Here is a 13,410-nt window from a genome sequence, read left to right as displayed (position 1 = left end):
AGCTGGAAGCTCATTCCATTCCCTTGAACATTTATATGGCTTCTCAGCTGTGTGTATATTTTGATGCGACTTTAGGCTTCTGCTATCACTGAAACTCTTTCCACACTCTGAGCATTTATAGGGCTTCTCTCCGGTGTGAATTCTTTGATGTGATTTAAGGTTTGAGCTCTGGCTGAAGGTTTTTCCACACTCTGGACATTTATAAGGCTTCTCACCTGTGTGGTTTCTTTGATGTAAGGTAAGGCTTATGCTCTGGCTGAAGCTTTTCCCACATTCTGAACATATGTAGGGCTTTTCCCCTGTATGAATTCTTTGATGAGTTTTAAGGACTGAACTCTGGCTGAAGCTTTTTCCACAGTCTTGACATTTAAAGGGCTTCTCCCCTGTGTGATTTGTTTGATGAAAGGTAAGGCTTTTACTATGTATGAAGCTCTTTCCACACTCTGAACATTTATAGGGCTTCTCCCCTGTGTGAATTCTTTCATGGGATTTTAGACTTCTGCTATCACTTAAACTCTTTCCACACTCTGAACATTTATAGGGCTTCTCCCCTGTGTGAATTCTTTCATGGGATTTTAGGCTTCTGCTATCACTGAAACCCTTGTTACATTCTGAGCATTTGTAGGGCTTCTCCCCTCTGTGAATTCGTTCATGTGATTTAAGGTTTGAGCTCTGGCTGAAACTTTTCCCACATTCTGAACATTTATAGGGCTTCTCCCCTGTGTGGTTTCTTTGGTGTAAGGTAAGGCTGATACTCTGGCTGAAGCTTTTCCCACACTCTGAACATTTGTAGGGCTTCTCCCCAGTGTGAATTCTTTGATGTGAATTGAGGCTTCTGCTATCATTGAAACTCTTTTCACACTCTGAGCATTTATAGGGCTTCTCCCCTGTGTGAATTCTTTGGTGTGTTTTTAGGTTTGAGCTCTGGCTGAAGCTTTTTCCACACTCTGAACATTTGTAGGGCTTCTCCCCTGTGTGGATTATCTGATGTAAGATCAAGCTTTTGCCATGACTGAAACTCTTTCCACATTCCAAACATTTGTAGGGCTTCTCCCCTGTGTGAATTCTTTCATGCGAATTGAGGCTTCTGCTATCGCTAAAACACTTTCCACACTCTGGACATTTATAGGGCTTCTCCCCTGTGTGAATTCTTTGATGTGTTTTAAGATTTGAAGTCTGACTGAAGCTTTTTCCGCACTCGGGGCATTTATAGGGCCTCTCCCCTGTATGGTTTCTTTGATGTAAAATCAGGCTTATACTCTGGCTGAAGCTTTTTCCACACTGCAAACATTTGTAAGGCTTCTCCCCTGTGTGAATTCTTTGATGTGTTTTAAGGACTGAGCTCTGGCTGAAACTTTTCCCACACTCTAAACATTTATAAGGCCTCTCCATTTTGTGGTTTCTCTGATGTAGGTTCAGGTTTTTGCTGTGACTGAAGCTCTTTCCACATTCTGAGCATTTATATGGCTTCTCCCCTGTGTGGATTCTTTGATGTGATTTAAGATATTTCCTCTGACGGAAGCTCTTTCCACACACTGAACATTTACAAGGATTCTCCCCCGTGTGGAACTTCTGGTGCAAGTTAAGGTCTGAGCTGCAACAAAATTGATTTCCACACTCCAAGCAATTATATGTTTTCTTTTCTGTGTAATATCTTTGATGATTCGTAAGATATATTCGCTGGCTAAAACTCTTTTCAAACTCTAAGAATGTTAACGGGTTCTCTGTGTTGTGAAAATTCCTTTTGCTTCCTTCATAATGTTCCTTTAGCATTGGAATTTCATGGAAGTCAGCCCTTTCAAAAGCAATGGCGTTGATGTTCTGTTTTTCTTCAGTTCTCATGCTGTGCTGTTCACCTTCTTTATTGCTCTCTCCTCTATCATCTGAAGGAATCAAAAAAGAAATGTGACCAGGGAGGAATTTCTCCACAATTCAAGGGAACAAATACATTGAACCACTGTTAGTAATATGAAACCCAGAGGGAGTATATATCAAAGGGTCTTTACAAAATTAAACAGTCCAGTACTAACTTCTTCCAAAATATAATATTAAAGCCAAGATAAACAATTCTTTTCAAGTATTGCAATATTATAACATTTAAAATTCATCATGAAGCAAAACATACAAATCAATAAAACACAACGTCTTGGATCCAAACTGAACAGACCCATTGAAATCAATGGAGCTTAAGTTAATGATCACTAACTTGCTACACTGGGTCTACTTTAAGCATGATGGGGACAACATCACAGTGTTTGCCATGTGGAGCTTATATTCATGTTTATATGTGTTAAGTGTTTGGTAGAAAGTGAGTGAAAGGCAGGAGGGACTCAAGTGTGTGTGAGGAATCTGAGTTTATAAAAGGCAGAAGCAGACAGTTAGTTGGCTAGATTGAGACAGGGCCTTAGGTTTTGATGAAGCTACATCTAGATAGTGGGGTTCTAAAAATAAGAGTTAGAAGGGGTAGAGTAACCAGGGTAAGATCGAGAGCGGAATGATAAATTAGAAGATATACCATATCTTGTATTACATGAACTTCAATTTGTTTCTTTTTCAATTATAGAATCCCACATCTTGATCATCTTCCTGCACTACCATAGAATCATAGAATAGTAGGGTTGGAAGGGGCCTATAAGATCATCGAGACCAACCCCCTGCTCAATGCAGGTCTTGGACTCTATGGTCCCCCCAACCCACCTCAGAGGGTGCTTTGGGGCTTCCAAAGTGGGCACAACCTGCTTCGGGCCAATTTGCCCCCCTGACCCACTTTGGCCTTCAGAGCCAGAGTGGGGTTCAGATGTCTGAATCCCACTTTGGCCTCCCCCCAGACACCCCCCAATAGCATTCATATTTCCTGGGTACTTCTCCTGGTTGGGTAAAGGGAACAAATAGGTATACTGGGGAACTCAATAAGTCTGGATCCAACTCAATATCATTTGGGTTAAATACTTAAGCCAGAGTCAGATAGGATCAAACTTTCCAAAGCAGTCAGATTATAAATAGTAAAAGCAGCAGCCAGTTCCTCACAACTGCAAAGTCCAGGAAATAGCAGCCAGATGTCTCACAACTGGCACTATAAAAAGTTCTAAATGCAGAGGTCTCAAAAAGGCTTACTTAGGTGTAGCAGACAGGCCATCAACATAGGGTCTGGGAGTTCTAAAAATAAAAAAATACCTGCTCATAAACAACCCAGCCTCACACCGTCAGAGATCCTACCGGGTCTCCCATGAAGCAAACGCCAGTACCAGGACTCCAGTTGACCAAACCGATTCTCTGCTTCTCACCAGGATAGTCACTAGCATCTTTATTTATTGGAAATAAGTCCATACCACCCTTCATCTTATTCTAAATGTAAAATAATTTTTAAATCCTAATAAACCACCACAAACTACAGCAAAACGTAAGGCTGTGCAGGAACCCACAACCGGCCTCGGGGGGTGCTTTGGGGCTTCCAAGGGGGGCACAACCTGCTCCGGGCTGATTTGCCCCCCTGACCCACTTCGGCCTTTGGAGGCAAAGCGGGGTTCAGATGTCTGAATCCCACTTTGGCCACCCCGCGGGCACTCCCACCAGGTATGCGAGCCCCCAGCTCTTGACCTGGGCCCTCCGCTTCTTCCAGGGCGTCGCCATTTTTAAAATGGCAACTTCTGTATTTCCAGAAATAGATCTTGCTCAAATGACGACCGTCAAGCTGTCAAGGACGCAACATTAAGGTGCAAAGACTCTTCCTCCTTCCCTGCTCTCCTGGCTCCAGGGGACATCCCCCCCCCCCGATTTACTCTGTTGCAATCCTTAAAGGCTCCAACAGAGACCTGGGTGGTTCCATCTCTTCCCCTCAGCTCTTGAGGTTCTCACCGGTTTAAACACAAACTACCCCTTTTCCTAGTCCCCAGAAGCCCTCTAGCTATTCCTGGGCCTTTCCTCCAACAGATCAGATGGGTGACACTTGGCCAGAAGAAAAGTCTGCTGGAGAACTGTGGGCTGTTCACACAACCTGCTAACTCACACTAGGTGGCTGAGTGTGGGTTGTTGCTGAACTGTGGGTTTTTTGTTGAACCATGGGTTAGCGTGTTGTCTGAATGCAGTGTGTTTTCTTCAGGGTGGCTTGTTAACCATGCAGTCTGGTTTGTTAACTACCCTGAACAACCCAACAACAAACCAATGGTTCTCAAGTTGGCTTGTTCAAGAACAGTAATCCACACTGCATGGTTAACAGGCCACCCTGTGGAAAATGTCCTGGATTCAGACAATGCACTAACCCACAGTTAAGAACATAAGAATGTAAGAAGAGCCATGCTGGATCAGACCAAGGGTCCATCTAGTCCAGCATTCTGTTCACACAGTGGCCAACCAGCTGCCCACATGAAACCCACAAGCAGGACATGAGTGCAACAGCACCCTCCTGCCCATGTTCCCCGGCAACTGGTGTACATAGGCATACTGCCTCTGATACTGGAGGTAGCACATAGCCATCAGGACTAGTAGCCATTGATAGCCTTCTCCTCCAGGAATTTGTCCAACCCCCTTTTAAAGCCATCCAGATTGGTGGCCATCACTACATCCTGTGGTAGCGAGTTCCATAGTTTAACCATGTGCTGTGTGAAGTACTTCCTTTTATCTGTCCTGCAACTCCCACCAATCAGCTTTGTGGGATGACCCCATTGGGTTCTAGTATTATGAGAAAGGGAGTGGACTAGTAGCCATTGATAGCCTTCTCCTCCAGGAATTTATGAGAGAGGGAGGAAAATGCCTCCCTATCCATATTCTCCACTCAATGCATAATTTTGTACACCTCTGTCATGTCTCCCCTTACCCTTCTTTTTTCCAAGCTAAACAATCCCAGCTGTTGTAACCTTCTCTCCTAGGGGAGATGCTCCCTTCTCTGCCCTTTTTCCAGCTCTACAATATCCTTTTTTAGATGCAGTTACCAGAACTGTATACAATATTCTAAGTGAGGACACACCATAGATTTGTATAAAGGGAGTATGATATTCGTGATATTATTCTCAATTTTTTTCTAATTATTCCCAACATGGAGTTTGCTTTTTTCACAGCTGCCACATACTGGGCTGACTTTTTCACTGAACTGTCCACCACAACCCCAAGATCTCTTTCTTGGTTGGTCACAGCTAGCTCAGATCCCATCAGGGTATACTTGAAGATGGGATTTTTTGTTACAATGTGCATCACTTCACACTTGCTTACATTGAACCCCATTTGCTATTTGGATGCCCATTCTCCCAGTTTGGATACATCCTTTTGGAGCTCCTCACAATCCCTTTTTGTTTTAAACACCCTAAATAATTTTGTGTCATCAGCAAAACTGGCCACTTCACTGCTCACTCCTAATTCCTGATCATTTATGAAGAAGTTTAAAAGCACTGGTCCCAATACAGATCCCTGTGGGACCTCACTATTTACTTCCCCCCATTGGGAGAATTTCCCATTTATTCCTACTCTCTGCTTTCTGTTCTTTAACCAGTTACTGATCCATAAGAGGACCTCTCTTCTTATACCATGACTGCTAACCTTGCTCAGGAGACTTTGGTGAGGGACTCTGTCAAAAGCCTTTTGGAAATCCAAGTAGACAACATCCACTGGATCACCCCTGTCTACATGTCTATTGCCATTCTCAAATATAGCCTCAAAGTTCAACAAACAATTCACGGTTCAGCAACAAGCCACAGTCAACCCACAGAGTGTGGGTTAGAATGCTGTGCGAACCCCGTCATAGACTGATACAACTGCCAGAGAGCCCCATGACACATAAGCAGCACCTACCTGCTGTTCTCTCTCCCTCCTCAGAGCCAAGTACAAATGGATTTTCCACTTCTTCCTGCCAGGAAATGAGGTCAGGTCTGGGAACAGGAAGCTCTGCTTAAGAGGGGCGAAACAGAGAAATAGGTTTTTAAAACACATACATCTATTAATTTAATGGATCAACATTCAGAAGAAAGAATACATGATGAGTGGTAATATTGGTGTTCAAAAGCCTAACACCCACTTCTCTGCTTTCAATAGCTTCTCCCCCTCCCTTCTCAGTCACACCCCATCTCTGAGTCTAATGAACTACTTTGGCCCCTAATTCCTCTCACTGTCTCTCTCCATCATGATTCAACTCCCTCTCCCTCTGACATCTCCTGAACTGTCCCTGTCCTCCTTCTAAGTGGCATCCTCCAACTGCCACCCAAAATACCATTCTGGACTCAGCCGTCAATCATTCCTCCACTCGCTCTTCCGTTACAGTGACTAATGCATTTTTTTAATGAGCATCCCAGGAAGATGGACTAGCCATTGTTGTCCTCAAGGACATCCCCACAGGGCACTGATGAGGACAGCAATTCTTGCTTACAGTATACATTGCCCAAGGGAAAGAGGGATCCTTACCCAGAGAGGCCAGATTCCCATAGTTTTCCTCCATGACTTCCTGGTGCAGAGCCTTCTGTCTTGGATCCAGGAGAGCCCACTCCTCTTCCGAGAAATGCACAGCCACCTCCTCGAAGGCCCCCCAACCCTGAAAGAAGGAGTAAACATTTTGTACTTGCAGATGATGCAACAATCTAAAAAGACAGTAGAAATTAGATGTTTGGAAGTTCTCCTGTAGGATCTAGAGATTCCTGAGTAGTGTGCAATGCTTTCTTACCATGCAATTCTGACTGAAGCAAAAAGGCAGATCCTTTATGGCCCAGGGAGAGATCCAGGGGATCCCTGCTGATCCTCCCCCGACTGGACCTGACAGCACAGCCACGGTATGTCTGACACCACAAAGAGAAGGAGGCCCAAAAGGAAGCCCCAGGGCCATTTCAGTCCCTCTGAGCGCTGTTCCATTTCCTGTGAGGAAGACAAGGAAGGTGGGAAGATACTTTGCAGTTTAGCTCCTCCTATTTTTAACCCACCCAATTACCAAAGTTCTGCAGGCGGATTACAAGCAGTCAGAACCAAACCTTTTCCACATTGCCTTTAGGCGTATTTCAGCATACTGCTTTGGATGATTACAGCCATAATCTATTGAAAGAAAACTCCTCTTTTAAATATGTTAGCAAGGTTGGAGGGAAATGTCTCCTCTCCACACAGGCCCAAGGGAAACTTCACAGCAGCCCATAGGTTCCAGGCTCATTTGGGAGAGAGAGACCTTGTGGATATGTGGCCCATTTCTCCTTACCCAGTGAGATGGCCTCTGCATCACCCTCCTGAACCATCCATCTGACCAGCAGCCTGTGTCTGGGGTCTGACGCAGCCTCTTTCGGCACAGGGAGATCCGTGGCCATGTTTGGAGGCTCCTGCACCTGAAGCAGGACTGAGGGGCCCTGGCGGGAAGATGGGAGAGAGATCAGGAAAGGAACGGGGCAGGCCAAGGCCAAGGGGAGCATTTCTCAATCTCCTTGAACTTGGGCTGCCTTCCAAACTTATCCTGCTTTCCAAGACCTGCAACACACTCACAGATGGGTCCTTGCCAGGGGAGCTCATAAGGATCTGTAGACTGGCACTGAGAATTCAACCCTGGTGTTAGAAGATGACTAGAACTGGGCATCTCAAACTACCTCCCAGAGTTTCCCTCTGTATTGGCAACGTCCACTATTAGCAGAACAGCTTTGGTATATAGAAATGCTAGTCCAGTTCTGCTGGTTGAAGAAGGATCCCCTCATTCCCTGGAACTTGAAAACTCCTTTCAGCCATCTTGTGATCCCCTAAGGAGGGCCTGATCCACACATTCAAAACCGCTGTCTTCTGGAGTGGGGCCTGGGGGGCGGGGTGGGCTAGGCTATCCCATCTTTGGATCCTATCCATCCCCTGGGATTGCTCAGGATAAAAGCTCCTCACCTGCATCTCTTCCTGCTCCTTCTCCTCTGCCTGGCTGAGGAGGAAACCTTCCGCCAGGGCCACCGCCTGGGAACTGGTCTCCGCTCCACACTCCCTGACCCAGCTCTCCATCTCCGCGGGCAGGACAGCCAGGAACTGCTCCAGGACCACCAGGTCCAGCATCTGAGCTTTCGTGTGCCTTTCTGGCTTCAGCCACTGATGGCAAAGCTTGTGGAGTCGGCTGCAGGCCTCGCGGGGCCCCTCGGCCTCCCGGTAGCAAAATGTCCTGAAGCTCTGGTGCTGTTCATTGGAGGCAGAGTTGTCCTCCGCCAGCAGCGTCTGCGCCCTGGTTTCCCAGCACTCTGCACTGCTCCCAGTCCCCAGGTCCCAGGGGCCATTTCCTGCCTGAAGGCCAACTACGTCTCTCTCTCCCATCTTCACCTCCTTCTCCATCTTCAGCTCCACCAGGACTCAGATCTCCTGGCTCTGCTACCAATTTCGTTCTTGAGGGAAGGGCTGGCTGGATTGGTGGCGAGGAGGAGACCACGTCTTCTAAAGCTCTTACTTCTCTTGGTGAGGATATATTAAACACCCCAAGCAGGAAGAACCTTTCAGCGAGCCCCCTTCCCCTGCCCACAGCAGCTGCGTCCTCTTTCCCCCTCTCCCCCGACCCCAAAGTCAACGGCCAGATCCCTATCCCTTTTCCAGGAAATGAAGGTCAGTCCGAAGCCTGTTTCATTGCTTCCACACTCAGAGTTCTGTCCCTGGGAAGGGGCTGACAAGACCCTCTAGCAGAGCAGAGGGGAGGAAATTGACTCCCATAAGCATGGGGAAGCAAGAAAGGCCCAGTCCCTGCGTTGCGTGCTTCTCTGTGCGGTTTGTGTTTGTGTGTAGGAAGGGGGCGGGGAGATCTCAAGCTATCTTTCCCACTGATTCTCAGTGACCTTCCTGCCCTTTGTTGCCTCCATTCATTGTCTGGGCTCCCCCCCCACCCCTGCCTTTGCATCTCTCTCCTTCCGGTCCCCTGCACCCAAATTCATTTTTTCATTCCCTGGATCCCTTGGGGAGGGGGGGAGGCTGCTGCTGCTGGAATGGATGGAAGAGGAAGTGGGTGGTCCAGAGCCTTTCTAGGCATCCTGACTCCCTCCCTTTAACCCTGACTCGGAGTTACCTGGGATGCGAAGCAGACACCTCCCTCTTTTTATGCCATGGTGCATGATATGACCAAGATTGGGAGGAGTCAGGGATTGCACCCAGTGGCGGCTGGTGGCTCCAGTTTCAGCAGGGCAGTGAATTGGCTCTGGGTTTCAGTCAAAACTCTACAGGAGCTATCCAAGGTGCTGAACCAGTTGGGTACCCCACCCCCTCGTTTTTACACGATGGGGTATGATTTGACTAAGAGTGGGTGGAGTCAGGGATTGCATGAAGGGCATCCAAACCTCCCCACCCTCCTGCATGCGCGCGCGCACACACACACACACACACACACTCTCTCACACAAACACGCAAACAGAATTTCAGCACTGGACAGCTACGAGAAGGCCTGCCGGAGCTCTAACGCCGCTTTGATTTTTCCGAGCTCCAGTCAAAAAAGGTTAAAGAGGCTGAATCTGAAGTCCCAGAGAGGGAACTGGAGGCAAGGGGAGGAGGTGACCTGTGAAAGCCATGATCTCCTCCCCTCCGATGGAGCCAGGCTCAGCTGGCCTTGAGGCAGGAAAGAGTCCCAGTGAGATTGGGACAGGGAGCAGTGCAGGGTGTCTGTGAAGCCCAAGTAGCTACTGAGTGTCCCCAGCCCAGTTGCAGGGCCCCATCTACATTTGCCTGGTGCAGCTTCGAAGGGAAGGTGAATTCCAAGTGGGTTTTGGAGAAGGAGAGGAAGCAGACAGGCTACATTCCTTTGGCCAGGCAGAAGGAAGAAAGAGAGAGAGAGAATGTGAGAAAAGGCAGTGAGAAAAGGCACTTTTCTCAGAAGTGAGAAAAGGCAGGCAGGTCTTGCTGGGAAGAGAGGACAGGAGGCCTTCCCAAGCCTGGCCCTCCATTTCTGGGGCTCCCTGCCAAAATAATGCTCTCACTTTGCCTCCAGATGAGAATGCAATTTCCCCAGGCTTTTCAAGTTTAGCTCTTTGAACTCTCCTGCCGCTTTATTTTTAAATTCCTATTTTTGTAGTTCATTCAACTGGGGTTTTATTGTTCTGTAAACCACCTCAGAAACAGGGTTGAAGGCTGGTAGGAAAATCTTTTAAATAAAGACAGAAATGTACCTTCCCTTTCTGATGGGGTCCATGAATAATCGAACTACCTTTGATTTCAGTGGGTCTACTCTAAGGATGTCTTCATCTGGATCAAAGCCCAAATGCTCATTCATATGGCACTTAATACAGCATGATCCTGCAGTGTCCTTCCACAGAGCCAAGATCCTCCTACAATGTTTACTCAAAAGTCAGTTCTGTTCAGCAAAGGTCCCCAGCAACATAAATTAGCAGCTAGCAGGTTCTGCCCTTTCTGTTGCTTCCTGTTTAGCAGAGAAGCAGGGTTCCTGCTCAGATCCAGTTTATCTGAATGACCATATTCTCCCCTATGAGCCTGTTCATGTCCTGATATCTTTAAGGGAGGCCGTTCTCATGCTCCTGCCACCATCACAGGCTGGCCTGGTGGGAAAGCAGGAGAGGGCCTTCTTGGTGGCTGCCCCAGGCTCTGGAATTCCCTTCCCAGGGAGGCGAGAATGGCACCCTCCTTGGTATTTTTCCACAGGCAGACAAAAACATCTTTGTTTTGGCAGGCCTTTGGGGATAGTCTGGACCTGTGAGAATGTGATGGATTGGTTCTATTGTTTATTTTGTTGTTGTTTTTGAAATTTGGATTTTTATACAGTTTTAATATTATTGATGATTTAATAATATTTTTAACTTTTGTATATTTCTGTTTTAACTATGTATTTAATGTTGTAAAGCTGCCTTGAGTATTGGGGAAAAGGCAGGATATAACTATAACAACAACAACAGCAGCAGTAATAATTCCTGATGAACAGCCTGTTACAGTGCAAACCTGTGCATGCCTACTGAGAAGTAAGTCTCACTGAATTCTATGGGACTTACCCCCTGGTAAGGGCATATACTATTGCAGTCTAAATTTCTCCTTCACTAGTCATGTCTTCTTCCCTATTAGATAGGGCTGTAATTGCAGGCTTTTCCTTCTTATTTTTCTTTTATAATGAAACAGGACAATTTTGCTCTAATAAAATAGTGAAAAGCAACTTTTCACATAAAACTTTGCACCACAAAAGCAGGGAACAGGAACTGACTCAATCAGTTCTTCGGTGAGCAAAAAACCCTGCCAGTTTAAGACCAGCGTTAAGGCTACCTCAGGTTGGCTCAAGCTACACAAAGCCAGGAAGCTGTAAGCGAATGCTGATGCCTTTAACAAATGCGCCCTGTGATCAGTAATGTTGTTGTGCAATGTCACAAATTGTGCTTGCTTACAACTTACCCTCCATGCATCCACTGTTTGTCTAGGTCTTTCTGGCCCAAATCCTGAAATCCAAATCCCATTCTGGTTGTTCTACTGTAGAAGTGCACAATTCCAAAACTTTTGAAATCAAGAAATATATTTAAATACGCATGTCTATATTGATAAGTGAACACAAGAACTAATACCCCAAGTTCTAACATAAGACTTTTTCCTCCTTTGCAGAGCAGATGGCGATGGGCTGCAGCGGAAACACCTCTCCATGGTAGAGCATCATAACAACATTCCTGTTCAGGGGCTGGGGCTGAAGACCAGGAATCAATATTGGGAGAAACATAGTCAAAGGGGAGGGGAAGGGACGTGTTATGGGGGAAGGGGAGCTTTATGGGGATTGTGGTTGTTATGAAGCCATTTGTAAATAACGTTTGGAACTTTATTTGAATTGTGCAGTACTAAAAAGAACATTGAAACAGAACATTTGTTTTGCGGATCTTGTCTTTATGCACACACATGCACAAAAACTACCCTCTCACAGTCAATACTTTGCTTTGGGATGGATGTTTAAATGGTTCAGGGAAACCACCAATGTCCTTTCTCTCTCTCTCTCTCTCTCTCTCTCTCTCTCTCTCTCATAAGGAAGTCTTTTATTGTCTGAAAGTTGGAGGCACACTCAAAGGTAGACAACAGTTAGAAGACAGCAACTGTTATCTGTAAGCCTTGTACAAATGTAACAATTTCACTTTTCCAAGTTCATTTCCTCTCAAATTTTATACTGACTTTTGGGTATAAGGTGCAAATATTTAAAATGCATTTTTAATGTAAGGTTATGTAGGTTCGGAGTAGATAAGCATTTTGAACTGAATATATGTATTAACTATAATGTCTAGGGAGGAGCTTAACCTTTCTCTTGTACTTCCGTGGCATTACACTTCAGGACTTCTGATGTATTGGTGACTTACAGCACATTCACTGACATGTTGTACACGTGTTTCTTTGTCTCGTTAGCCTGCGACCCAAGGAGTGATTCTTGGGCTTTCTTCACATGGAGCTCTTATCCTGCGATTGAGATTGATCCCTCACAGAAGTTTGCAGGCTCTTTACATGACATCGTGAACCTCCAGGGCGTCTCCTGCATGAAATGTCCTTTGTTCTATTTTCAAACAGATTGCAGATGAGCTATCAAATTATCCCGTTGTGTTCCGCTTCAGTTTCTTCCGTGAAAAGAGGAAAACTGGCAAGAAGAGGAGCGAGATCAGTGAAAGATAATGGAAGACTCAGATACAGGGGAGAAGGAGGGGGAAAGGGGAGGGGGGAAAGGAAGCAGGTGAAAAAGGGAGTCACTGCCATCTTGCATTTAAAATGGAAGCAGAAAGCCCTGTTTTAAAAGCAGGATTTTAGGCTGGTGTAGAGATACCCTTGGACAGGGGATTAAAAGTGTGTAGCAGGCTTTGCTACAGAATGAATCACATTCCATTCTCAGAAGCTACTTTCTTTTAAAGAAGGCAGCATAATACTACAGTTTTCAGAGTGTCTGGTGTCTGATTTCTTCTGTATTGATCATGATGTGACTAACTTTCTTTTTCCATTGAAGTTCTCATTTTCAATTTCAAGTTTGTCAGATCAGAGCATTGGAGACATTGCCTTCTCCATAAACAAAAGACCTTTTGGTTTAACACGTGTTGATGGCTTTCCATGTTCACTGAAGCTCCAAAATGCCAGGAAATCACAGCAGTTCAAGGACACACCCTTAATAAATACATTATTTAGGCATTATGGATATGGTGTGGTGTCCAATGCTGTGCAAAGTTCCAGCTTCCCCACTATCTTGGAGCTGAATGGCTGTCAGTTGCAGAGTGGTCATAGAATCATAGAATCATAGAATAGTAGGGTTGGAAGGGGCCTACAAGGCCATCAAAGGTCTTTTGTTTATGGAGAAGGCAATGTCTCCAATGCTCTGATCTGACAAACTTGAAATTGAAAATGAGAACTTCAATGGAAAAAGAAAGTTAGTCACATCATGATCAATACAGAAGAAATCAGACACCAGACACTCTGAAAACTGTAGTATTATGCTGCCTTCTTTAAAAGAAAGTAGCTCAATGCAGGAATCCAAGTCAGAGCATCCCTGACAAATGGCTGTCCAGC

At 45.7% G+C, this 13,410-nt stretch overlaps 1 protein-coding gene across 1 annotated transcript in view; it reads right to left on the bottom strand.

Moving 5' to 3' along the window:
* Nucleotides 1–13,410, bottom strand: part of LOC146356489 (uncharacterized) — a 79,692-nt gene that overhangs the window by 5,363 nt on the left and 60,919 nt on the right. The window contains 1 exon segment of the mRNA XM_084830147.1: nucleotides 3–1,701. Coding sequence (XP_084686273.1) covers nucleotides 3–1,701 — 1,699 coding nt within the window.

Source organism: Heloderma suspectum, chromosome 2 (assembly GCF_057233095.1).
Source record: "Heloderma suspectum isolate Gila_16-S chromosome 2, 16-S_ref, whole genome shotgun sequence".
Taxonomy (NCBI): domain Eukaryota; kingdom Metazoa; phylum Chordata; class Lepidosauria; order Squamata; family Helodermatidae; genus Heloderma; species Heloderma suspectum.
The sequence above is the reverse complement of the archived record's forward strand: the minus strand, read 5'-3'. Positions and strand labels throughout refer to the sequence as shown.